General features: G+C 42.4%; 1 protein-coding gene across 5 annotated transcripts in view; it reads left to right on the top strand.

The window, feature by feature from the left end:
- The window catches only part of stard13a (StAR related lipid transfer domain containing 13a), a 52,089-nt gene extending 25,614 nt beyond the window's left edge, over nt 1-26,475 (top strand). For 2 of the 5 annotated variants that reach the window (XM_014409908.4, XM_023153494.3), the window contains 13 exons: nt 14,243-14,314; nt 15,295-15,376; nt 16,652-16,715; nt 16,997-18,312; nt 19,284-19,454; nt 20,040-20,199; nt 20,327-20,525; nt 20,877-21,090; nt 21,987-22,101; nt 22,628-22,879; nt 23,651-23,868; nt 24,324-24,500; nt 24,583-26,475. In XM_014409908.4, the coding sequence (XP_014265394.3) occupies nt 14,243-14,314; nt 15,295-15,376; nt 16,652-16,715; nt 16,997-18,312; nt 19,284-19,454; nt 20,040-20,199; nt 20,327-20,525; nt 20,877-21,090; nt 21,987-22,101; nt 22,628-22,879; nt 23,651-23,868; nt 24,324-24,500; nt 24,583-24,700 (3,158 nt within the window). In that variant the 3' untranslated portion in view covers nt 24,701-26,475. Of the gene's footprint in view, nt 1-1,598; nt 2,117-6,241; nt 8,185-10,797; nt 12,906-14,242; nt 14,315-15,294; nt 15,377-16,651; nt 16,716-16,996; nt 18,313-19,283; nt 19,455-20,039; nt 20,200-20,326; nt 20,526-20,876; nt 21,091-21,986; nt 22,102-22,627; nt 22,880-23,650; nt 23,869-24,323; nt 24,501-24,582 lie in introns of those variants that run through there. The other 3 variants (XM_023153495.3, XM_023153493.3, XM_023153496.3) reach the window with 3 other exon arrangements.
- The last annotated feature ends 760 nt before the right edge of the window (nt 26,476-27,235 follow it).

Here is a 27,235-nt window from a genome sequence, read left to right as displayed (position 1 = left end):
TTCGACTACAGGTTCATACTCCAGTCTCAGAAGTGAAAGAATATGAATCAATGGGACACTCTGCAGCTAAACTGTCAACTTACTCTGTGTCATGCAGGGCAAAGCAGGGAAAGTTAGACCAGCCTCCAGCCTCCATCACCTTCACCGTCTTTGATGTGGAGCAATTTCAGCTGCACAAGTCACATTCTGGGTGGAATTATGTCGCCAAATATTTGCTCAGTGCTTCGACTAAGATGGTGAGCCGTGCCAGTAAAGCAGCATTTGGCAGCCAGATAACCTCAGGATTCTGCTGACCGCTCAGGGTGTCTAGCGTGTTTCGACAAGATGAACTATTGAATCAGGGCTCTGCTCACTGGATCCCTGCTGACCTGCAATTTAACACCACAAACAGGACATCCGATGGTATCAGGCAGACGGCAACCGAGGAGCGTCCTGGTCGGTCTGATCGCTCGGTCTGGCATTCCTGGAATGACATGGGAATCTCTGAAATTCCCACCTCTTAACCTGTCAGAGGGGTGAATGTGGCTCTGAAAGAGAGGCAGCTCACATGCTCGAGCACTTTCACTTTAGGCTGCTGGCAGCAGCAGTACGCGACTTTATCTCAGTTAGTCAAGAAAAAGTCAGTTACTCAATCACCAGTTAGTGCTGTTACAGGTAAAGTTAGAAACTCCCTGAAGCACAAAACACATCTGTGAGAGCTTTATTGCAATTTTTCTTTGTCCTGTACAAAACTGGCAGCTTGTATGGTGTTAAGATCACAGACAGACATTTTTAAAGCAGCCACATCATGATTCAGCATTTTAAATTTGAGAATTTGCTGATGCTTTCTATTGGTAATTGCAAACGTGTTGGAAACATCACCTCGAGTTTTAAAGATTGTCTTAGCTAGTTGTCATAATTTCTGACAGAATTTAAAAGAAACAGAAACGGAGGACAAAAAATTAAGTTCCTGAGTACCAAAGCCCTCTCAGCTGCTCTCTGAGGTCAGACCTGTGACCAAAGCGCAGATTCAGTCCCAAAATATCAAGGGGCACGCTGTAGCCAGCAACAGAAAGACATATTTTATTTTTCAATTTTTACAATACCACAATTCTAAACACAAACAGACTTTAATTATGCATATTCTCTACCTCGTTAACCTCCACTCACAAGTTAATGGTTAACACGAAGGAAAATCTGCTCTTTACCTGGAGATAATCTGTGGTTGCTGCTTGCTGATATTTGCAGATGTCTTTCCACTGAGTTTGAGATTCTTGCTGAATTGATCAAGCAATTTCAATAATTATTCATGCAATTTAAGATTCCCAAAACATAGACAGGATTGGTCGACACACAGCTCCAAATCACATCCTGCGCGTTCAGTTAAATCATTTTAAACTCTTAGATTCAGCACAGCATGCCGGTGTGTTTTTATTTTAGGCTCGTCTGTCCTGGCTGTGTTACCAGTAGCCTACTGGGATTGAAAGAGATCCTTGTTTGGGTGAGTGGGTGGGTTTGTGGCGTGGAGAACGCGTAGACTAGGTTTGGTTCTTGTGTGTGTGTGTTTGCGTGTGTTTGAGAGAGAGCGAGTCCAACCCTTGTGGCGGGGGGCCGCCTCTCACATCTGGCTCGCCTTGTCAGAGTTCACGCCTCACATGCAGAAGTTATGTTTTAACATTTCTGCATCTCCGCCCTACAGACGTGGACGAGTAGGGCAGAAATGCAGAATTTGTTAAATCAGTACATCATTTTTTAGAGGGGGTCAGGATCCTGCCGGTAGGACCTCATCCGCCTCCACTGGTACAGGAAGGTGACGCAGCGCTAGAGGAGCTGTATACCAGGTGTAGCAGTGACGACTATTGCGGCAGCCAGACGCAGAAGCCGGGGCGCACTGCCTCATCCCGGGCTGTTCGCATAGCGGAATAAAGGAGCTGAGGAATGAGCGTGTGGTTGACAAGAGCAGTGGTTTCGTTTTTTTAATAGTCGGGGGAATATGAGTCCGGCTGCACAGCAATGACAACCCAGCGAAAGTCTGCCAAGCTACAGCTGCGGCGGTCGATCAGCGAGCAGCTGCGGGACTCAACGTCCAAGGCTTGGGATCTGCTGTGGAGAAATGTCCGGGAGAGACGGTTAGCAGGTCAGAGCCAAATACAAATATGCGGGATGCAGCTTGTCCTCACAGATGAAACAGCCTAACTGTAACCACAGTAAGAATAATGACGTGCTAGGCTACATTAAACCACCACTTACTTTTTTTCATAAAATCCTGGTCTGAAAATTCAGATTTTTTTCTGTTTTCTTTCTAAGTGGTTGAACATTTGCCTTATTTTTCCCTCACTCTTTGGTTGTATGATTTTACGCACCATCGTATTTATTCCTTTAGACCTTATAATATTATTAGAAGACAGAAGTTTATCTTCAGCCTATGTGCTGCATATAGAGCTGTTTGCCTGTAGCGTCACAGCAGCGCGCACCCTGGTATTTTGGGAAGGTCATTGTCAAATTTAGTCCTCAAAACAGCACCCAGGCATGTGCTGTGGACAGGAGTCCAAAGAAGGGGGGTCCAGATGCCAATCATTCACTATCTGTTGTTCTAATCCGGACTCTGGTTTACTTTCACTTATTTTATTCTCGCTGTTTATTATTTCGGATTATGTCGTCCGGAGAAGGAGTGAAATATTCTCACAATGCAGCAGGTTCCCCCCCCTTTTTTTTTTTTTTGGAAGGGTCGCTGGGTTTGCTCTGTATTTGGCCTGGATGCGCAGAGTTTACCATCTCTCTCTCCCCCTCTCTAAACTGTGCGTCAGAGAGCTACAGCTGTCCCCTCAGTTTAATGTAATTACCGAGATGTGCGCCTCTTAAGCAAATTAAACGATGAACATTCCCACATTCACGACAACACAAACCACCACAGACCAGGATGTCGGTCAAAGTCAGTGTGCCTATTCATGGTGTATTACAGTGCTTAGCAGTGATAGATTGCATGCACGGCCAGCAAAATGATGCTGGAGCCCTGCTAAAGATTGTTTTCAGCATTGCATGAAGGACAGCTACTACAGTGTTTGTTGCTTTAGTGAATCTTTGTGCACAATTAGAAAGAGAGTATCTGCCTAAGGAAGCATCAGAGAACACCTGCTGGCTGTGTAATCCTCTTTTTCCTTATTTCTAGCCCTTCCATCCTCCTTTCAGAGCCCCAAACCCACAGCCCCTCATCCAGCACCCCTCCTTCATCCTACTGCTGAACGCATCAGCTCAAAGGCACACAGTTCACATCTGTCTGGATCTGATATGGGGATGGGGAATCCTTAAAAATGTGCACATCTGGCCTTACAGTTATGCTGGCATTCAGAAGTGCATTTTCCACCCTATGAATTAGTCAGGACAGTGGAATAGCTGGAGAATCCATGCTAGTCAAATGTTATGAATTTAAACCTGTTTTGTATTTTTGTTTGGTGGGGGGGGGGAGAAATACTGTAAGTAATTTTCCAGACGAGGCTGATTTTATTTTGATGGTGATAAACAGCACAGGATTAAATTCACTGACATGTAGTCATGGCAAATAATGTGAGCATCTTTTTAAAAAAAAGAAACCCTGCACTGATTACCAGATGTAATTCAAAGATTGTGCATATTAAGCAAAAGTCAAGAGGCAGATGCAAAAAAGCAGAGAGTGTGTGTATCTTTGTGTGTGAGAGAGAGAATTGAGAGTACAGCATAGCACCTGGATTTAGTTGTAATTCCACAGATTTTTGAGTTAGTAGTAAGTGTGGGTCTCCCTTTGAATGTGGCTTTTGCGAGCCTGAGTTTCTTTGGTGTGGGAGTTTATGTGTTCGTGTGCGTGTCGGTTTGTTAGAAAACACCGATGCAGAAGAAAGAATTTATACAAACACACAGGAACGTGCAAAAGTCTTGAACCACCATGCATTTTGTCATATTTTGTTTTCAGGAGCCAAACGTTGTTGTCATTTTAAAGTGGTCGAGTGATAGTTCTCCAGATTTTCTGAAGGTCTTTCATAGGTTTTCTTTGGACATTGGTTGCTTTTTCACTAATTTTCAGTCCAATCCTTGTACCTGACTATTAAACAGAAAAAAGGCACATTACTTGTGTTTGTGTCCATAGATAACAATTTAGCAAAGAACTGATTCACTGTCATACTCGCTGCCTGTTGGAAAAATACATAATTTGTTCCCATTTCTTTAGTTAATTTATGAAAAATACCAAACATAACATAGTTTGATAGTAGTTAAAGTTTCAACCAGTGTGATTCTAAATGATCCCAAACATCTTTGGGAAGATCTTTTTGGTTCATTTGCTGTAATCCTAAAGATTACAGGAGATGACCAGTATCTGAAAAAAAATCCTGACACATGACCTCAGAGATGAGTCTGACCTGTCAGTTGAGCCATCTACTGTTCAAGCCTCATCAGATATGATCTCATTGGAGGGGTGGTTGTCAAGAAGCCATTTTAAAGGAGGGAAACAGAATAAAGGGTGAGGTATGCCAAATTACACAAGAACTGGACTGAAAATCGGTGGCAACAGGTCATATGGAATCTAGATTTCCATAAGTTTGAACTGTTTCTGGATGTCAGGAGGAGTATCTACAGTGATATGTAAAGTACAGTTGAGGCTCTGTTGTGATTTGGTGTTTTGGAGATATGGTCAAAACTGATGGAATTACAAATACAGAAAACCACCATCAGAGTTCGATTCATCATGCAATACCATTTAAAATGTATCTGATCAGCAACAGCTTCACTTTCATCATGAAAATGATCCCAACTGAAGCAGTGTGGGATCTTTTAAAAAAAGAATCTACTTAAAGATATTACAAGAAAGCTTATCTAACAGAGTTCAGGCTATGTTGAAGAACAAAGGCGGTCGTGCCAAATCGCTCATCAGAGCTGTACAGACTCTGTTTTTGCCTTATATACTGTATTTGCATTTATGATTGAGCATAAATCACTGTTCCTATTTTTTATTTTCCCAGGAAAATAGAAAGAAATACGCAGTGGCATGAGACACTTGCACAATACTGTATTTCTCTAGAAAGTATTTTTTGAGAATACTGTTGCTTAATCATGCAGCAAATTTGGCAACTTGGCAACAATTAAGTGAACTAAATGATGACGCTCACTGCTGTGAGTATATGAGATGGTAGGCGTTCACGCTGCTGTGTTTGTATTTCCAAATTTCATTAAAAAAACGTATATACGGTATGTCCATTTGCACACGTTTGCACCCATTTGCCATTTTCCTTGGAAAATACAATAAAATCAGGAGTAGCTCAAAACTTCTGCACGGCCCTGTGTGAAATGATCTTGAATCATCTCTTTCCTACTAGGATTTATTTTCACTGCTCTGTAAATTGGACGTGGCGCTCACTTTGCCTCATACTGAGGATGACCTTTGACTTCTGCGCTGAAAATACTCAGCCAGCTTTAAGTAAAACCCAGCTGCATTTTATCTGCCGCTGGATGGCTCAGGGCTTCCTGCTGTTTAAAGTCCATTTCTCTGTAATGGTCCTGACTGCTTTTTAGATCATCTCAAAGAGCTAATAGAGCCTTGAATATTTGGGCATGAAGCTCCTTAGTTTTTGGTCTTTAGGTTAAAGGTGACCTCGCTTTGATGTTCAGAATTGTGAAGTCTGCCTGGCTGTGAAGGTCAGAGTGTTTACTTTAGTACTGTCCTTAAAAATGACTTTAAAACCTTATCAAAGGTCAAAAATAAGAACTCCAGCTTTTTTTCCTAATATTAACTCTTTTTCTTTCTTAATGCTCACACACATAAATGATTTATGAGCATCTGGTGATCTCATTTATTTTGTCACAAAGATATTTTGCACTTAAAGGCTTCATAATGTTAACTGCAATAAGTGCTGCTACTACTTTTTGATCAATATCTCATTTGCTTTAAGACCTAAATACATCCTCCAGGATTTGCCCATTCGTGACTGTAAATGGGATAATGACACATCAGATGACTTAACAAAGAAATGGAAGTAATGCCATAAACACAGCTTGCTCAAAATCAATGAAACTACAGACCAAAACAACATTTTCAGAGGTTAGACATAGTAGGATGTCTTATATCAATAATGCTTTATATTGTAAATGAGAAGAACAGGTTTTAAATAATGCATAAATCAGCTGTCATGCTGACATAATTTCAACAATAATTTCAGGTCTCACAACAAGCAGGTTCTTCACATTTCCTCGTACTGTCCTTTTAGGTCTTCTTGTGTCCTCCAGCTGCGTATTTAATTAAACTTTAGCTGTAGCTGAGTTTTCAGGCTCATCTCTAGTCGATGTAGCTTCGGTCTTGTCGTGGCCTGCTGTAACTGAAAGCGATGAATATTATATTACTCACTGCTTACTACAGCCCTGCCCTTTGCCGCTTTGGTTGCACACATCTCCATTACTTAGCTCTCCATTACATTATTATGCCAACCGTCTGTGCCAAAGATCACATGGGACGTTTACTCAGTGCCCTGCTTAGTGTTTCAAATTTATTTTTCTTTGTCGGTTTATCTCGAGTGAAAATAGAGATAGTCCAAACTTCCACTTTTGCAGAGAAATTGTGCAGATCATGATTTTGATTTCCTCAAGAGGGCGGTGTAATCAAACCCAACCACAGATTTTATGTTTCACAGTTTCACTTGTTTGACTGGGAGTAATTTGGCATTTCTGGGATTTCGGACTCGTAGCTTCCAGCTTTCTCACAGTATATGGCCTGCAGGCTAAAAAAAAAACTGTCCTGTAACTGCTGACCTGTAAGTGACTTTGCTATGGCGCTTTTTTCACACCCTCTCTTACCTCACCTGCCGATTATTACCTCCCTAAAATAAATTCAGGTGACAGCTTGGGTCCTCGGGTCTTGGTAAACCATTATTCTGCAAATCTGGGTCAAACTATGGCTTCTCTACTTCCACTCACTTCTTTCCACACATTTATCCCCTAGTTTCGTTACTCTGTGGCAACTTTCAGTCACATATTAAAGACTTCAGCTTACTATATCTGCTACATGGTAGATTTATTTAGATGTATTGGTATGTGAAAGGAGTGTTAGCAGGGAAAGTGGGTGATGTATATCTGTCATGTGGTCTAAATGTGATGGTGTGGGTTTATTCTTCAATGGCATTGCAGTCCTACTCAGCATAAGCAGCAAACATCTTACTCCTACTTACATTCCTCTGCACCGTCTCACAAATCCACATGCTCTATTGTTCTGTTTGTTCCTTCCCGTTTCGCACTGGGATATGGCTGCTGGCATTGTATATTTTTCCAGGCCTATCCCCTTCCCTGTCCTGATTACGTGTCCCCTCACAGATATGCCCACTAATGCCTGGGGCGCGTACCAAAATTGATTCTTTGGCAGATCCTCAGGAAGCGGTGCAGCGTTCCCTGAGCGCTCAGGGCATTGGTTGCTGGTCATGTGACCAAAGGAAGGACCTTGTGAAAGTCGGTCTTCCTCCCATCTCAAACTCAGCTGAGCAGTCAGCCTGTGTTTACCATCTGAGTCAGGTGGTGTGATGAAACCTGCGTGTTTGTTAGACTGTGGTGATTCGGAAGGAGGAGCCAGGAGGGAGAAGAGCTGATTTGGCTTCCAGTAAGGACATGTTAAAGGCAGGAATTTACAAGGAGTGCTCACTCTACAATCCACCACCCTGAGACTTGGAGTGTAGATTAAACGTTATGTTATGGAGACTGGAGACATCACTATGGCCCTTATGGATGACATGGAAGCTGCAGTGAGTACAGTCCACGGGGCTGGCTTAGTGCACTGTGAACATGCAGACAGAGCAGATTCTGCAAGGAATGAAGAGACAGCAAACGTAACAGAAACTGCTAAACATGCGAATGAGGACACGAGGAGTTTAACCGCTGCTGACAGTGTGGACAATACGAGGGATGAGAGCGCTGACAGCATGTGCACAGAGGACAGTGCAGACTGTGCTGATGTCACAAACAGTAGGAACATGGAAATCGGTGACAGTACAGACTGCGGGGATCACAGTTCCAAGGGCGCCAGTAATGACAGTGAGAGTGACTGTGAGAGCAGCGGTGAGAGTACCTGCCTGGAGGCCATGACACCCGATGGGCAGGACTACTACCTGAGGCTGGGCGACACCCCTCAACGGCGCTCTGCCCTGCGCCTCTCGCGCATCATTGCTCGCAAGCAGCTTCTGCGGAGGCTGGCACAAGGTAGCTATGGAGAAGATGTTTTAATGCCTTTGATTTAAATTCAATCTCATGCCTCAGTAAAACATAAGAAAGTATGTCAATGCAGTTTTCAACTTTTTTTGTTTTTTGTTTTTCTCACATGTGTGTCTTTCTTAAAAAAAGGGGGTGACAATAGGTTGATAAGTAAACTGAAAAACCTCTCATTAGATCTTTGAAGCCTACCAAGTGTAAATGTCACTCATCACTTGTTCTGTCCATTGAAAGAGAGAGGAAAGTGCTGGGTGCACATTTACACAAAGTGCTTTGATAAGTGTTCCAGCTGTTAAACAGGGGAAGGAAGATTCTGATTGCAGGGCTTTAATGTTAGATTGCGTCTCCCCTGTTTGGAATTGGGCCTATTCCACAGTGGTTCCCACCTGATGCCTTAATTATGCTTCAGTGGGAAATCTATGAAAGGGTAACCACCTGAAGTGGTTCTTCCACTTCTAAATTCCAAGAAACATCATCTAGTCAGACATGTGGAGCCACTTCCACTCCAAAGATGTCTTTCATAAATCTGAAAGAAGCCATAACAAATGCTTGAGGGCTGTAGTGTTCTTGTTTTTGTCTCTTCCCCCTACCCGACTGGTTACTTCCTGCACTTCCTGTCACGTGACTCAAGCTTCCCAAGGAGTAAATTTAACAGAACAACACTGTCACCGCAAAGGCCGCCTGTGTTCATTGAAAACGACAGCATGCTCTTTCTCTGTAAGGCTGCATTGTTGGTGCTCTTGAAACACATCAGGCAGTTAGTGGTCAATTTTTTTTCTCCCTCAAAATGCCATGCCACATAATTAGGAGCAGAAGCGTGTTAAGTCTTGTGCTACGTGTTATCCCTGCTTCATGATGAATGGGTCTCAAAGAATCCAGATGATATTTGAAGTAACTAAAAGAAACAGTGATATGCTGGAGGAGAGAGATGAACAGGAATGTAGACGGGGAAGCAAGTTTATGCCTGTGCTGGGTGATGGTATGACTTTTTAACTTTCACTCACTCCTATTTTTGCACTCTTACATGCACTTCGCTCTTCTCAGCCCTCACACAAACACACTGTCTCCTTCACCCACTTCTGTTGCATTCCACTCCTCAGCAGCTGGTCGAGTGTGAGGCAGCCTTTAAAACAACACAACTCAGTGACCTAAACAGTCGGTCACCGAAATCAGAGGCTTTTTAACAGCAGTAGTGCTTAATTCATGTCTCCAGGTACAATAAAGCTACTTTGAGCTTCTTCCTTGCTCACAAGTTGTTACCACAGCAGGTAACCCCCTATATTTGATTACTTACTTTTATATTGGATGCCCTTCCTGACACAACCTCAAAGGGGTTTGTGTCTCCTCCTGTTCTCAAACCATTGGCTTTTCATGCATAAAACAAATGTGCAAACTGCTGCCCTGATTTATAAATGTGTATGGGTGACATAAGATGTGTTAAAGGCTTTCATAGTGGATCTAATCACTGTCTTGCAGCAGATTGCCCCCCTCTGAGCCTGGTTCTGCTGGTGGTTTCTTCCTGTTAAAAGTAGGCTTTTCCTTCCCACTTTTGCTAAGTGCTTGTTCAAAAGTGGTCCTTTGATCACTGGGTTTTCTCTGTATTATACTTTACAATAAAAAGCTCCTGGTGTTGTGATTTGGCACTATATAATTAAAACTGAATTTCATTGAATTGATTCAAACGCTACACAGCGTTCACATGACATTATTACCTAAATCTGTGAATCTGAATCTGATTTCATCGACAGCCACTTAACTATTTGACTGATTGCTCCCGACTGTTGATTGAGTCCATCTCTTTAGTTTAAGGCTTGAAATATGGTAATTGTGAGGCGCATGTATGTAATGCTAACATGATTTTTTATTCATAAAATCAGTGCAACTCCTGCATTTCTGCTCTGATGTTATCCTTCCTGTTTAAATTAACAGCCTAATCACTAAATGACAAAGGGGCTAATATGTGACGCAAGAGCCAACACCATAATGGTTTTCTTTTGATTTCTCTAACAAAATGCTTTAGCACCCTCTGTTGGAGAAAAAATGACATAACCAAACATACAGCTTGACCTTCACTTTTCTTCACTCATCCTATTAATCTAATCTGGTAACACTCAGTATTGCCCTGTGCCTTTATTAATTATGGTCAACTGCTTAATTACAGCAGTCCTCGCATTTGTGCCATGCCGCATATATGTAGGACTGAGTAAACTCTGCAGTCCTTCATGTGTGCATGCTTCCACCGATTCTGTGTCACAGTATATTTCCAAAGCTCGGTATTTGTCACAGATGCACTTCATGAGATAGAACAGGCATATTCCTCTTTAATGTCCTTTGCTTCTTTCTTCATTTTCTTCACTGCCTTAAAAAAAACCTTTAAGAGTAAAGGACTAAGTGCTTTAGCGTATGTAGGAATATGGCAGCTTTCCATCCTGTGTGTGTGTGTGTGTGTGTGTGTGTGTGTGTGTGTGTGTGTGTGTAGTCTGTGACTGCTCAGTGTTATTTAGACTAAAGGGACAGATCTTATAAAAAAAATCTATTCAATTAAACTAAAAAAAAAAAAAAAAAAAGCTCTCTTGTGGGCTTCACTTTAGCCCAGGAACTTCCTGCTGCTGTTCTTAGCTCACATGTCACTTTGAACACATGGGAAATTTAGAACAGGAAATGATGTAATCCAGGGGACTTTGGGGTCCTTGGGACCCAGTACGAGGCAGACATAACACAGATAAAAGGCTGCCAGAAAAGTCAGGGTTACTGGTGTGGGATGAAAAGCAGGAAATGAAAGGTAGAGAAAAGAAAGTTTCATTAAAAAAAGCTGTGAGGAGATTCGGGTGTTTGAATTATATGCGTTACGTCAGATTGCTGGCACCCTTGTTATGTAAGAAATTAAATTACAGCCTCTTTGTCCCACACATGAACACCATAACTCACAGACCAACCCACAGTCGAGCGCACTCGTACACATACCATCTGTCTGGCTGTTGTTGGCTTTCTGCCTGTTGTCGTATATTCTCCTCAGCACCAGTGCAGTGAGATATGCTGAAAGACAGCATGGCGGGCAGCTCGGATTAGCTCCGTCTGACTGCGTGCACTGGGGTGTTTTGTGGCCTGCTAATAATATGTTTGTGTACTAATTAATCTCTTGATTAAATTCTGCACAGATGAATGGCAGTGCTTTGTTCCTGTGCTGAGAGCAGCTTTGCCGTTGCCAATTACACATGCACAAACATAGCAATGAAGTATGCCATTGTGTGTGTGTTTGTATTCTAGGCTTTTCAACTTTTTTCTTTTGACATTGGCTGCTTTTTCACTCATTTTCAGTCCAGTGTTTGTACTTGACCATTTTCAGAGGTACATTTTTTTTTATTAACTTGTGAATCATTCAAGCATAAAAAGACACCTAACTCAAGGAACGAGCCAGCGTTGTGTCTACACATAACAGAAAACTTAGCAAAGAACCCATTTTAAATGTTATGCTTAAGCACCTTGTTACTAGCATCCTGTCAGAAAAACACAGAAGTTGTTCTCACTTCTTTAGTTAAAGCAAAGACCTGATACAGGACCTGTGAGATGCATCTGACCCTTCATTTGATCCATCTACTGTTACTGAAACCTCATCAGAAATGATCTCAGTGGAAGGGTGGCTGTCAAGAAACCATACTTAAAGAAGATCGTCAAGCTAGATCACCATCCTCACATTCAAAACCTGGTGGTGCATATTTTTTAACCTGTGCATGCACGCATTTTAGTGTTTAAAATCTCAACATACACTAAGCAGACAGCTGGTGTGGTATGGCTTCCTCCTTGTAGTGTTCCCACAGGGTCCATCTCAGCTGCCACTCCCCACCCCAGCTGTCTGTCTCACCCTTGTTGCATTCTCTGACTCACTGGAGGCAACATCTGGACTCTTCTAAATGTCTAGTGTGTCTAATGCATGTGTGTTCGTACACATTTGTTGCTCGGATGTGTAGGCTTGTGCTATAAACCCAGAGACGGAAGGTTCGAGCGTCCTTGCTAACCAGCCAGTACGTCCAGCTGACATGTGAAGTTGGCATCCACCACTTGTCAGGCTGCGACCTCGGGGTCTGGCTGATGCAAACGTCAACTGAAATTATTTCTTCATGGAATTCATGGGGCAACATCACTTCTGGTAATGACAATCATGGTGTGACGCGAAGATGTGCAATTGACAGGAACAAGGATGAGTAAATTTAATGGAAGAAGCAAACGGGGCGGCTACATCCTTTGTTGAGAGAAGGATTCAGAGGAGGATGTGGTAGGAAAGGTTGATAAGAAGAAGGATGTAGAAAGAGCGCAGTGAGGGCAAAAGTAAGTAAATAAGTTTAAATGAGCACATAAAAATCTGAGGAATTAGTAAGAAATTAAAGCATGACAAGAAGAGCCTAAAGCAGAAAGTCTGTAAAAGTAGAGAGATGTTGTATGTAGATCCTAACTAATATGAAAGTGCGAGAGAGGAGGTTGAGGAGAAAATTAGAGGGAAGAGAAAACCTGCATGGGGCAGGCTGGAAGAGGGAGGCAGAGTTGTAAACACACGGGTTGGAAAGGCAGCGGGGAAGAAAGCGCAAAATCAATGCCACTTGACGGAAAGCTGCATAGCAGCGACTGGACGTGCCACGGGATGGAGAGGAAACGTCAGTCTGAGCAAAGGACAAAGGCATAGAAGCATGTCATCACCTACACCATGAGAGCTCCCAGTAAGTTTTCACGTTTCTCCTGAAAGCCTCTCGCCCATGAAATGCTTCTCTCTGGGATCTCTCGGTCTCTGCAGTCTATTTTCAGAGAACTGGAAATATTTTTACCCCGAGCGCTGCTTCATATGTGACTTAGAGAGAGGAGTTATGCTGAGAATGTTGGAAGAGGGTTGTAATTGCTGGATTGTGGTAATGGGATCATTTCCTCTGGCCATTCTCATCTCTGAGGGTGAAGTCTGACATTTGTTTTATTTCCCTGCTGAACTTTGTCCTCTGTGTTTCTGCGGTGACTTTCTCAGGCAGTGCCAGCACCTCTGTGAGAGTGAATGAGACACGTGAGAGTGAATGAGTGTGGCTTTGACAGAGAGATCAGATAAGAGCCATGAAAGTAAAATGATGAAGTTACAGTCGCTCTTATTTGACCTTTAATACTTATCATTTAACATTTCATTTTTTTCACATGTAAATTCCTTCCCATTCTTTTCACTTCCTTATTATTTATGATTTTTGTATTTTTCTAGCATGTCTCAGTGCGCATTTTAAGTCATATTGCACCTAAAACACATGATTGCTGTCACCAGATTATTAAGATGTCTTTGTCAGCACAAAGAGGCGCTGCAGAGCGGTTTAATAAGTGTCTGCTCATAAAGTGAGCGTACTGTACACACACATACCCACACACTTGTGCATTTCAGGGCTGCCAGTTTAGAGGTGTGTGCAGTACATAGGCTTGTGGAAAAAAGTAGTAAAACAAATGCCTGTAAAATGTCTCAAGGTGTTGGCGGCACCGTGCTGACCTGTTTTATTCTTTATACATTTATACTTTCAATTCTGAAGGCTGGTGTATCTATATCTGTAGTACAGATGTAATGTTAGACAATGTACGCTGCTTCCTTTGTCCACTCAAGATAATGTGCATCCTTCTCTGGCAAATTTCCAGCTTTTCCAGTCTCATCATTCCTCTTAATTCCCAGAGGGAAGTCTCGTTTTCTGAGATGTTCCTCCTCTGTTTCCGTAACACGCTCAGAGATGGATCATGGAAAATGAGTCACTGCGAGTCTGTCTTTAATTTGATTTATCATGTTTTTCAATTTATTAATTAAGACTTTCAAAATGTTGACCTTGTTCGGCTGCGATTCTCAGAAAGGAAATCATTTGGGGACTTTCCTCCATAAAATTTGGTTGTGGTGATATATAATGCAAACTAGAAGCTGTAAATTTGTAAAAAATACATCGTACTAAAAATATAGTTGAACAGTAGAGATCCTACATGATAAAATAAACATGCATATGTTGATGTTTGCTCTCAACATGCCTCTACTGCTTTCTTTGCTTTTCAGAGATTGAGGCTAAGGAGGCTTGCGACTGGCTTCGAGCAGCGGGATTTCCACAGTACGCCCAGCTGTATGAAGGTATCACGCACACAGAGGAGCCAAAGTTCAGCTTTTACCCAGCTGACTTGTTTCACACAAGGACCTCCTCTTTCAGATCTCTCCTTTTGTTTATTCTCTGCGTTCTGTGTTCTTTCTCTGTTTTATTTTTCCACCATCTGTGCTTCTCTCTCTCTTTCTGCCATCTCTCCATCCTTGTATCCTCGTCTTCTGGGCCACTGCGTTCTATTTCCAGGCTTCAGTTCCTGTCTGGAGGGAGGGGTCATGGGAAAGGCCTTGTTATCACTGCTGGGACTCTCATAGCTTCTACTTCTGTCTTCTTTCTCCCACCTTTCTCCTTGTGCCCTTCCTCACCCACCACTTTTCTTATAGTCATCTATCCATCTTTCTTTCTTTCTTTCTTTCTTTCTTTCTTTCTTTCTTTCTTTCTTTCTTTCTTTCTTTCTTTCTTTCTTTCTTTCTTTCTCAATAGCAATTATTCATGTGATGATCATTGGATTTTTTATACGTTTCAAACATAAACAGGAAATGGCCTAATCTAAGAAGTTGCTCTTAAAGCACAACAGTCCATCTTTAGCAGCACACACACACACACACACACACACACACACACACATGCACACATATGCACACACACAGCTTCTCTGAGAAAACTTGAGAGCTTCAGTAATGTTGGGTTGTGGATGCCGGGCTCTGGGACTCTGTGGCTGCTCCCCAGGCAAACATGAAGCCTGCAGTCTGCAACCACACGCTGAGAATCACCAAAATAAAAAAAAGCTTGAGTCATTTTAGCATTGGCGCTCTGTGGGATTTGAGCTATTTTGGGATTTGAAAGCGTGTGCGTATGTGTGTGCATTCAGAAAACTTGAGATGCAGATGAGGAGTGTTAACAGTGGTGGCAGCAGACTTCTTTAACAGTTAACTCAAAGAGGAATATGCAGACTCATGTTATCTGTTAGTCATTAACTAAAAAACTCATTTTCTCTGTCTCTTTCATCCAGATTCCCAGTTTCCGCTTGACATTTCGTCTGTTAAAAGGGACCACGACTTTTTGGACCGGGATCTGGTGGAGCCTCTTTGTCGGTAAGGACGCCGGCACGTCGACGCGTTTCAGTGTTTACACTTATGCCTCCACCCGTACACACTTAAGACCAGAAAAATTCTAGCTTCCTTTTCCTGCTCAGTTCTCTGGCTTGTCCTGCGGCCTCATGCTAACTGCTACTCATTAGATGTCTGACCCCCCTCTCCCTAATGAACTCCCCTTCCACGTCTCCCACCCATATACTTTGAAGCTTTGATCTGGTCACCTCCCCTCCCCTCTGTCGAACTCTGATCTCCCATTCAAAGAGGAGAGACCCTCGGGGGGAAAAGCAGGGGGCGAGGAATGGGTGAGAGTAGTGGGGAAGGAGTGAAGGGATGCCAGTACTTCCCAACACTTCCCAACTTTGTGGTGTTTCTTTCCACATGTATTTGATTTTTCCTCTTCAGATCTCCTGTTTTCATTTTATTAAAGCTTTACATGGTTGCAACAGCTTATCCTGCTCCTTATCTGCTTCTTTTCTCTCTCCTGCTTACCCCCCATCTCCCCAGTGTCTATGGCAGAGGAGGGTGTGGTAATTAAAACGTTAGTGGCTCCTGACAGCTATACCGTGAGAGAACACACATCAGATCCCCTGAAAGTGTCTCAAGAGCTATAAAACATGCTCATAATGTGTTGTTTAAATGTTAAATTATATAGTCATTTTCGCTATGACACAAGTTGTGCAGAGCAATTCTTGTCTGGCCATTTGTATGAGAGGACAGAGAGGTTTACAGTGAACGAAGGAGGATTTCCTACTGTGTTGTTAGAGGGCTGAAATCCTTTCAAATGACAGAGGTCATGAGCCCTGAAACGTGTTTTTAACAATCCCGTCTTAAAGGCACGGACACAGACACCACCCCGCTAAAGAGCCACTCATCACATCCTAAATGAAGGTGGAGACAGTGGAAGCTTTCCTCAGGGTGAAGGGAGAAAAGTGAAGGGGAGGAGCTGGCCGTGTTCGGGACTGAGAATCAATTTCAGGGGTGTGATGCCAGCAGAGAAAAGTAGAAGAAGAGAAGAAGAAAATCAGCGTGGAACATGTGTGTAGACAGACTACAATGAAGATAGTGTCTGAGAAGAAGTTTAAAGCAGGCAGTGAAGAAGCATATCTGAAAGTGGACCCAGCAGGGATGTGAGAAGGTGGTAGTGAAAAGCAAGAAAAGAGACTGAAAGGGAGCGGCGTCAGAGTGCAGATGGATAGAGACACACAACAGACAAATCGCATCCAGAAGAGCAGCTTTAGATGCAGCATTTGACTGTGCGCTTGTCTGTTGCAGGCGTCTGAATACCCTGAACAAGTGCGCCTCCATGAAACTGGACGTCAGTCAACCCAAGAAGAAAGTAAGTCAAAAATTTTGCCAATGAATTACAAGAACAGAGGTTTTTGCAGCTTGATTGTTGTTCCTCAATTACTATACACAGCTACAGTACTTGCTTGCCTGAAAATTATGGTGTGGTGTACTGTCAGTCACTGTGATGAAATGCATTTTGATTCATACTGTAAAATTGTTAGCTTGTTCAACAATGGATCCCAAATCTTTCAATAAATTTAAGCTATTTTTATTTTCTAGTATCCTAAACTTAAGACAGTAGAAGCTCATACTTCCTTTTTCCTTCCACAGGGTGATGACTCCGATGAAGATGATCCATTGGCTATCAGTAAAAGGTGGACGTTCGAGTGGAGCAGCCGACGCTGGTCTCGCCTACAAGACTTCCTGTCTGACAGCACCAATGAAAGCAGCCCGACAGGTCAGGGGGAGGGTCTGCACAGCACAGTGAGCAGTGAGAGCGTGCTGACAGACCTGAGTGAGCAGGAGATCACGGAAATCTCCTCGCTACACAGTGAGGACTCTGCCTCTGCCATGCCCGACTCCATATCGATGGCCTCCCTCTCTGCTTCCTATCAACCGCCACGGGAGCTCCCACACTATAACTCCCTGCCGATCAAAAGCAGCCGCCACGGGCAAGGGAGGCGGAATAAAGCCAAAGAGTTTTTGCGGCGAATGGAAATAATGCGTACTTGGGGGCCATCGACGAGGCGCAAGGGCTCAAACCGCAGGCCACCGCTGGTCATCAGCGGGCCGGTGTTACAGGGGGAGGAACCTCAGGCGCTGCAGATGCTCCAGTGTACGCCTATCAGCCAATTAGAGCAGAGCCCTAAACACAACCACCAAACTGATGGTGACATTTCCCCTGACTCTCTTAGCAAGGATTGTAAAGACCAGGTCACAGTGAGTGTGAGCCCCAGCAATGAGACTGTGGAGCTCCCTGTGAAGGAGCCTGTGTGCATAAAGCCCCGCACTGCCAGCAAGAGAAGCAGCATGTATCTGGAGGATATGGTGTTGCCTTCTCAGGGTAAAAGGACCGAAGGTCAGAGCCAGTTTGGCAGACACCAGTTTCACTCATATGAAAACCTCCTCATTCACATCCCCAAAGACCATAAACCAGGCACCTTTCCAAAAGCCCTCTCCATAGAAAGCCTGGCGCCTTCCCCTGGTGACAGAAACAACGACTCTCACGTGCATGCCCGAACTTCTCCCCGTGACAATGGCCTGGGTGAACCCTGGTCTGGTAAACCTTTGTCTAAACCCTGTCCTGGAGCTCCACGGGGCAGCAGAGTGAGTGTTTATGACAACGTGCCAGGCTCCCATTTGTATGCCAGCACAGGAGACCTGCTGGACTTGGAGAAAGAGGACAATCTGTTCCCTCACCTGGATGACATTATCCAGCATGTCAGTGGTCTGCAGCAAATTGTGAACCACTGGAGCCGTAGCGTGCTGCCCGAAGGGGAGACGGGGGAGGGGGAGGAGGAAGGGGAGGGCCGGACCACTCCCAGCGAAGGTGAGAGAGACGGGGTCTCCTTAAATGACACAGATTCAACGGGGACCAGCCGGGAGAGGAGAGACTCTGGAGTTGGGGCCTCCCTCACAAGACCACGGTGAGCAGCCCTTCAGCTTTTTAAAGGATAATTATGGTTTTATTACTACTTGAGTTGTGTTTTTATAGTTTTGGCCCTAAATTGTATTGATTATATTAACAGTGTAATCACTACAATCATGGCTGAGATCTTGAAGCACACCAAAGTACTCATGATGTATATAAGCAACAGTTTATTTGGGGAAAAAACAAAAGAGCACAACCAAAGTGTTAATGAAGCAGTGCACAGTAAAAAGGGTGGTGATCCTGGGTTAAATTGTGTTTATATTTACAGCTCGTTGTTCACTTTCATTGGTGGTATAGATGATAAACCATAAAAAAAGGGTCAGTTACTGCTTGTATGTTTCATTTTCTCTTGCCTGCGTAAGAGTAAATAGCTAATAGATAGACATCAGGCTTAACTGCTGCCTAGCAACACCTCTGTCAAGTATCCAGTACTGGAAAATTGGTGCGATGCCCTTTGTTGTCCATATATGCCTCTCTGGACATGTACTATAAATGTTGGGAGTCCAAATAATATTTCATGGTTCCTCTGAAGTTAAAATCGGCTCCAGCAGCCTGTGCTTGATGAATCAAGTGGGTGCCTTTCAAAGCTGAAGTCTTCTCACTCCACATCAGCACTTTGTCCTCCACCTTTGAACAGTTCTTACTAAGTTCATTAAGAAAAGTAATATATGCTTCTCCTACTCTCTGCTGGAGAATCATAAGAGCCCCTGATGGTTGAATGGTTGATTTTTAATCAAGGACCTCCTCTTTAACATTGAACAGGTTGGGTAATGTTTCTACTGGCTGCCTTCAGCAAATCAAATCTGTCTAACCTGAAGTTTTGTTTTAAACCAGTACAATTATATTCTTCCCTAAACGCTAGTTCCACAAAACTATAATAACAAGACTCAAAATAAACTAGACTCATATTTACAGTGACTGAATCACAGTGTCTGATTGTTTGCTGGTATTTTCTTCCCATCCCAGTCTACGATGGCCCAGTTTCAGAACTTCAGATCATCTCAACCAGCCGGCATCTTCTCTGCAGATCAGCAGCCAATCAGCGGGCCAGCTCAGCCTGCTGCAAAAGTTTTCCCTGCTCCGCCTCACCGCCATCATGGAGAAATACTCGATGTCCAACAAACACGGCTGGACGTGGTGGGCGTGCATTACAATCACTGCACAATTTCAAGTCTACGTTTGTCTTTCAGTCATTCATTTATTATAAAACTAGACATTCACAACCTGTCAAACATACACGCAAAGTATCTCAAACTGTTTTATACATTTCTTTATCAAACCTCTTTCTTCATCTCCCCGTCTTTTTTTCCTCAAATATAAAAAATATAAACCATCTTTTTGGTTTTTCCTTATGTGGTCCAGGTTAGCAAGGTACAGTATGTTCTATACGCGTGACACTTTTTGCAGTGGTTATTTTTACTGCTTCCATTAACTCTGCAGAAGAGCTGAAACAGCAGGACCATATGGCCAACCATCAGCTTCATTTGGTTTCAAAACATGCATGCAGTTGGGCTCGTGCATGCCGCAGTGTTTGAACAAACTGGCTTTAGGTTGTCACCCCCACACACTTTCATCAGTTGATTATGCTCTCCAAACGCAAGCTTTGACTTGTTTACGGTGACCTTTGTTTACTCCTGTCAACCGGCATTTAAATAAAGAGAAGATAATCAAAGTATGTGCCACTTTTTCTGCCACACACTTAATTCTCTCTATTGCTTTCAGGTCTGTGCCAAAGTTTATGAAGCGCATGAAGGTGCCAGACTACAAAGAGAAGAGTGTGTTCGGGGTTCCCCTCATTGTCCATGTCCAGCGCTGTGGTTTTCCACTCCCCTTGTGTTTACAGCAAGCCCTCAGCCACCTCAGAACACATTGTCTGGACCAGGTTAGAATCAATAAAACTTTGTCCTTCTTAAAGCGCTACTGAAGGCGTGAATAAGCCGATAAACAGTTAATGCCCTGCCTGTCTCTTTCCCGTGACTGTCCCTTCCCTTCTGGTCTTCTTCTCTTAGGTTGGATTGTTCAGGAAGTCCGGCGTGAAGTCTCGTATTCAGGCGTTGAGGCAGCAGTGCGAGTTGTCTCCTGACTGTGTGAACTATGAAGACCAATCAGCTTACGATGTTGCCGACATGGTCAAACAGTTCTTCAGAGACCTGCCTGAACCTCTCCTCACAAGCAAGCTAGGAGAAACCTTCCTGCATATTTATCAGTGTAAGCCACCTCAGAGGCACACCTGCAGTCATTTGCATGTGACTGTAAATAGCTTTAATGGTTTAGTTGGCCTTAGTAAACAGGCAAACACAGTATATGTGATCTGTTTGTTCTTCTAATCAAAAATTAAAATCACATTTTAATTTCTGAACCAGTAAAAAACTGCTTCAATCTTTAATCAACGATATGCTATAAAACAACGTTGTTAATTGTATCCAAAATCATAAATCATATTCAGTCAAATATTGAAAACAGTATTTGCTATATAATGAAGAATTTCTATTGTTTAAAACCTTAACCACATTGTTTATTTGACCCATCACTCCTCCTCACGTCCATATTTTTCTTCAGATGTCCCAAAGGAGCAGAGACTGCAGGCCGTCCGAGCGGCCATCTTGTTAATGCCAGACGAAAACAGGGAGGTTCTGCAGACGCTGCTCTACTTCCTGCGTGACGTTACATCAATGGTGGAGGAGAACCAGATGACACCCATGAACCTGGCTGTTTGTCTGGGGCCGTCGCTCTTCCACCTCAGCATACTGAAGAGCGAAGCCTTATCACCAAGGTGCGCATATGGGATGATGAACACGCTGATTCTCTCATAAAAAACATAGAAGCTGATGAAAGTGAAATTAATAACTCGTATTTGCCTTAAACATTTGATTACATTTAATTACACTGTTTTAATTGTTTTTAGTTCTCCATAAATTCCACAAATTTACTCCTTTTGCTAAAATCTGATGCCACACAACACTAGTCTTTACAAATATTTCCTTGCATATAAAAATATCTCTCAAATTTCTCTTTTTAACTTTTGGATATTGGTAACTGATTTTATGCTTTGTTAATTGAGCAAATCTAAATACTACTAAACATTTGACTATTACAGTCATCAGTTAACAAAAGAAGGATTCAGTTGGTTCTCAGTTTTGTTCACAGTTATGGATTATTCTGAGCAGTGTAAAAATGTCAGTGTAAACGAAGATTGTAATTATGTGTCAGTACATTTAGAAAATCAACAATCATGGTAAAAAAGAAGATACGTCCCATTTCAGTTATAAGGTTTCATGTTTGAGGATAAAATTCAATAGTACTTGGTCCTTACCAGGTGTTAAAATTAGATGTTTAAAACCTCAGGTGTGTCATTATTTATTTATTAAAATTGAAGAAAAAGTGCAGACACACTGTGAAAAGAGAAGTACACATTTATTTCTTCCTCCATAGAAAATAATGGGGTAAGTAGCAGCAAGGTTCTGCTAATCAAACGGTGTAACCACCCTTATAAAGATTGTTTGTCGTGCTACCACTCTGATTCTCCTTCCTTGTTGTAATGTTTGCTATAATTTGCATGAAGATCATTTGTATGTTAGGGATCTGGACTTAATTCTGTCCATTAATGACTCCGTGTATATCACCTGTTGTACAGTTCTGTATATTCAATAATAATTTGTGTTCCTCAAGGTCAATTCAGAGGAAGTACACTACAGGCCAACCCGATCAGAAAGACCTCAGCGAGAACCTGGCTGCCACTCAGGGCCTGGCACACATGATCACCGAGTGCCAACGTCTGTTTCAGGTCAGGATCAAATACGCCACTATTTATTTCTGTTCACAAAGAAATAATACATGACTCTATCTTTATGTAAGACACTGACAAACAAACATGAAGCTGACTGATGTTTGCCCTGCTGCGTGGTTAGTAGCCAAGGCCACGTTATAATTGCATTTAATGAGCTCATTTCTAAAACTGTAGCTCATCATTACTTTGAGGCTGTCAGCGTGTACAGTATGCTGCTGCTTTCAGGGAGAAAGACAAACAGATTTGATTACTATGCATGCGGTTTGAAGGGTTTTCATACAGGACTGAATGATTAGCTCTTCTTAACCCACAGAGGACTGCAGAATTCCTCCAACACAGGGAAATGACCAGTGAGGTTATGTTTAGAAGATAATGGATATTAAAACGTTTTACCAAACTGACAGGAGCTGCTGTAATACACTATTAAACTTATAACTACAGTTCATTTTCCTCTGTAAAAGTTTTTGTATTTAGCTGAAGTGGTGCTGTGTGATCTGATTCACTTTCTCTGGCTGTTCCACAGATCCCAGAGGAAATGGTGACCCAGTCCCACAACTCCTACATGGAAGCTGAGCTGATGGTGCCCCCGCTGGATGAGCTTTGCAAAGCTCACGAGGAGGAAGTGGATGTGGACGAGGAAGAAGAAGATGAGGAAGGATCCTATCATGCACACCTAGAAAGGCTGATCCAGAACCTGCTGAAAGAGGCCAAAGATAAGAGCAAAGGCTGGGTGTCTCGCTCAACTACTGACCATACAGAACTGTCATTTAAAAAGGTATGTGTGGCTACTGAATCTCTAGAATAATGGATGGATATTGGGAGGGTTTGGAAGAAACTGGATGCAGAGCAAGGACCACAGTCATACAGGCATAGAAGCTGTCAGTAACGCCCAGTAACACTCAATTGCTGGGGAAAAGTGTATGTTGCACAACCAGTTGGCTAGTGGTTGTGACTGAGAGGATCCTGGCAATTGCAGCAGTGAAATTTCTGCAAACACTTGCAAACTACTTGCTCGATGATGATGCAAACTACAAATGTTGGAAAGCTGAATCTTTTGGAATGAGGCCATTTCCAGTTTAAGATGCACTTTTTCAAGTTTTACTACAACGTGAAGAGATGGTAAACTGTTTGCAGAGTCAGCATCTTCCATACAAATACTGATCACTGTAGTTTGCTAGTAACAAAAGTTTTTTTGGGGGGGGGGGTTTGACCATCTCTATATTTGCATGTGATTTAAACCTAGCTACAGCCAGCAGCCACTTGCCAACTAATTAGAAAATGCATATTTTTCTTTAGCAACAGAACGTTGCTCAGGTTTTTTCTGACTAGTCTCTTGACCTCTGTGACTTGGGCTTGAAGTGGAAATCAGAAAAATATTGTTCTTATTCATGTCTGTGCAAGCAGATTATCAGAAACATATACTGATTACATCTACATCTAACCACTTAGTCTGGTCTAGGAAAATCAAATCTATAAAGTTTCTAGTATTGCCCTTGAGATACACCTTTACATAATATTTCGCTCTTCCAATGTGTTTCTCTCTAAGGTAGGAGACGGTAACCCTCTGAGGAGGTGGAGAGTGTGTGTCGAGGTGTCGGCAGCTCCCGCTGAGGTGCTGCATCGGCTGCTGAGAGAACGCCCGCTGTGGGAGACTGAATTACAGCAGGAGAAGATTCTGGAGACGCTGGACAAACAGACGGATGTGTACCTGTACTCCTGCTGCAACATGCCACCTCAACCCACCTGTGAATATGTGGTACTAAGGTCAGGGAAACTAAATTTCGTTTGCATTTTCTTTTTGCAATCGGTGTTCTCCCTCACATAAAGACTGACGTGTTGAATGAAAAGATTAAGCAGAAAGAGCAACAGTATGTCTGTTTAAACAGGGCTTTACATACAGGAGAATTTTTAAAATACCACACTGGGTAAAAAGAAGAGCTGTGACAAGCGGCTGATTAGTTGTTGGAAAGAAAATTGATATGTTCTCCAACTCCTACAAATGTAATGGGGGCAGGTTCTTCATATGTGACAGTTTGCAGCTTTTATTCTTGGCAAGACGAGACATTTATTATTTAATAATATGAACATTTTGATTGCCTGTTTCAAAAATGTAATCGCCCGAGAATTTACATGAAATTGTTCCTGAAAATAAACCATTGATAGTTGAAGCCCTAATAAGAAAGAATACCTCAAATTGACTCCTTGCTTGTGTCCTTTAGATCATGGCGTACAGACCTCTGTAAAGGCTCCTCTGCGCTTGTTAGTGTGTCTGTCGATCATGAAGACAGCCCACCGATAGGATCAGTGAGGGGGGTTGTGCTGGAGTCACAGTACCTCTTAGAGCCCTGTGGGACGGGGAGGACCAGACTCACCCATATCTGCAGAGTGGACCTCAGGTGTGGATGCACCTCCAGGGTTTTTAAAGTCTTATGTTTCAACCTCGTCTGCAGTCGCTAATGAGTGTGTTTCTTGTTACAGGGGAAGATCTCCAGAATGGTACAACAAGGCATTTGGTCACCTATGTGTTAACGAAGCCCAGAGGATCCGCTCTTCTTTTCTCCCCGTTGACCAGACAAGCCCCGAGGCCAAGCTCTGAACCCCAGAAATTAAGCTTTGTCTTGGGTCACACTGCCAAAGCAGCTGAGCCTGAGAACCAGTGACCCAGGAGGATAATCACCCAGGCAGTGGACTTCAGCCTTTTCACGGTGCTGAGGCATAGGAAGCTTTACTGTACCACACACAGACACACACACTGAAGGAAAGAGTATTTGTGTCATTTTATCAGGTGTCTTTAAACAACATATCACTACTTATTTTTATCATAAATCATTATTTTCCAAGCCTTTAAAAAACACAGATTCAGTGTTTGTTTCCAGTAAAGTAATTTAGTGATTTGACACCAGGTCTCATGTATCCATGTAGATTATTGGAACTACATTATTATATTATTATATTTCTCTGATTTAATCTTCCAAATCTTCCAGTGACGAGGTAAGGAAGCCAGCACCAGCAGGTATGATCATGACGATGCTGCTGCAGTGGTTGGGTTAGTGTTTAACCTTCACCTGATCACTTTCATGGTTACTGTAACAGAGTACCTAACAGAAATGTACACCGAAGTTAAATATAAGTTATATTAGAACATATAATATAAATTATATGAATATAAATACAACAGATATTAATTATCTTAACTAATTTTACATGACCTGCCTGACAAATATACATGACAAATTTGATCAAAGCATTTCACAATGTTTTCTATTAATAGAAAATAGATAATGTTACTTCTATTCTGATTCCATTGTAGAGTATTTATATAAAAAAAACAATCACACAGCATTGATAGTATGTGATGATCTTCAAATCTAAACTAATAATACACTCGTGCAAACCTCCATGACATGCAGGTTTGCTCCTTTATTAATTAATACACATGTAGTTATTAAATGAAAAACTACACATACTGTAAAAATGCAAAGAAAACATCTGTGCTCTAAAAATACCAAGACCAGCACATAGTTACGTGTCAGCACTGTGTTGTGAAAGCTGCACTAGTTTCAGGTGAAATGACTTTCACAAGGATCTGAATCACATAAAGGGAAAACACTCATCGGGTCCGTGAACGTGCTCAGCATACATTTTGTGGAGATTACTGTTTATTTTGTTCTCTATTGTCACTATTTACAGTGTTATCTAAATGAAATGCCATTTTAAAGTTATTGTTGTCATTACCTTTCTGTATATTGTGTCACTGTTGCTTGTTTTGTTTGTTTTTTTTGCTCTCATATTATACAATGTCTAAGACATGTGACCATTGCTCTGCTTCTGGGAAGCATGTTTGAAATGTTTGCGAGTGTGCACGGTGATGCCTGTGTATCTGCATTCTGAATATATGTACAGGCTGTACTGTAAATATCTGCAATGCTTTCTGTGCCAGCAGATCAAACACCATAGTTTTTCAGGGTCTTCCTATCATATTGATATATGCTGAAATGTGAACCTTCCATATATTATCCTACTAAAGCAATAGCAGACTAAAGCTTTGTGGCTCTTATTGTTTCAGCTGTAGGCGGCGCTGCTACGGTGTTACTATGATAGGCTATAATATTTTTACAGTGCTGGCATAATCCCGCGCGGATGCCTTTCGCTGGGGAACAGTGTGACGCGTGTGTGTCTAGATGTGTGTATGTGAGCGATAATAAGACAGACAATGAGTGAGAGTCTTTGACGTGAACCCTCAGCCGTGTGTGATGAGGCTTCAAACCTAGCTGGGTAGGCCTGGTTGATTTATGCTTGACTATTTCTGATAAAGTGACAGAAAACAGAACCGTGGTTACTGAACATGAGAATAAAAATATCAAATGTCAACAAAAATGAAATGTCGTCTTCAGTTTTTCTGTCTCTGATTTGTGTAAATTATTCAGTAAATTCAAGAATATCAGGTGTTATATATCCTCATGTCCACTGTGGGGTGCTGTTGCCCCTGAGGAGTCTGAATGAATCTGGAAAGTATGCCATGGAAAGTATTTTTAGATAACTGAGTTAATGAAGAGTCATCACAGCATCAGGGGGGGCATCCCTGAGGACTTTTTCACTCTTCTCTCCTTGAGTCCTTTCAACTAATGGATGGGAACTAAAACTCCGATGCTCAGATCAATACTCCATCACATTTACCTACTTAGCCATGTTAGATGGGGACTCTCGCAGAGGGCAGCAAAGGTGTTTGAACACAGACTGCTGCTCCTCTCAGCTCCCCTGTCTGTTATTCTTGTGACAACACAGAAACACTACTTTAACTTCTACCTCATTTAACATGTCAGTGGTTTTATCAGGAAAGTAGGGCATGCAGTAACATCCCCTGCATGTCAATGATCCTCTGCGCTGTGGGTGTGCTTCAGCTACACTACTCCATGGGCGCTGACAAATGAGAAACACCATGTTGCAAATTACACTATGAAAAAAAAAAATGTTACTGAATCAATAGTTTTCCCATGAATCCTTTTTCTTTTGTTTTTTTCTTGGAGCCGCAGAGGTCTAAGCAATAAATGAAGCCATGGTCTGTGTAACAGAAAACTGATGTGACATGATGGCCTTCAATATGTGCAGAAAAATACAGAGGGATTTAAAA

The sequence above is a fragment of the Maylandia zebra genome, linkage group LG10, assembly GCF_041146795.1.
Source record: "Maylandia zebra isolate NMK-2024a linkage group LG10, Mzebra_GT3a, whole genome shotgun sequence".
NCBI lineage: Eukaryota > Metazoa > Chordata > Actinopteri > Cichliformes > Cichlidae > Maylandia > Maylandia zebra.
This window is presented reverse-complemented; position numbering and strand designations above follow the sequence as displayed.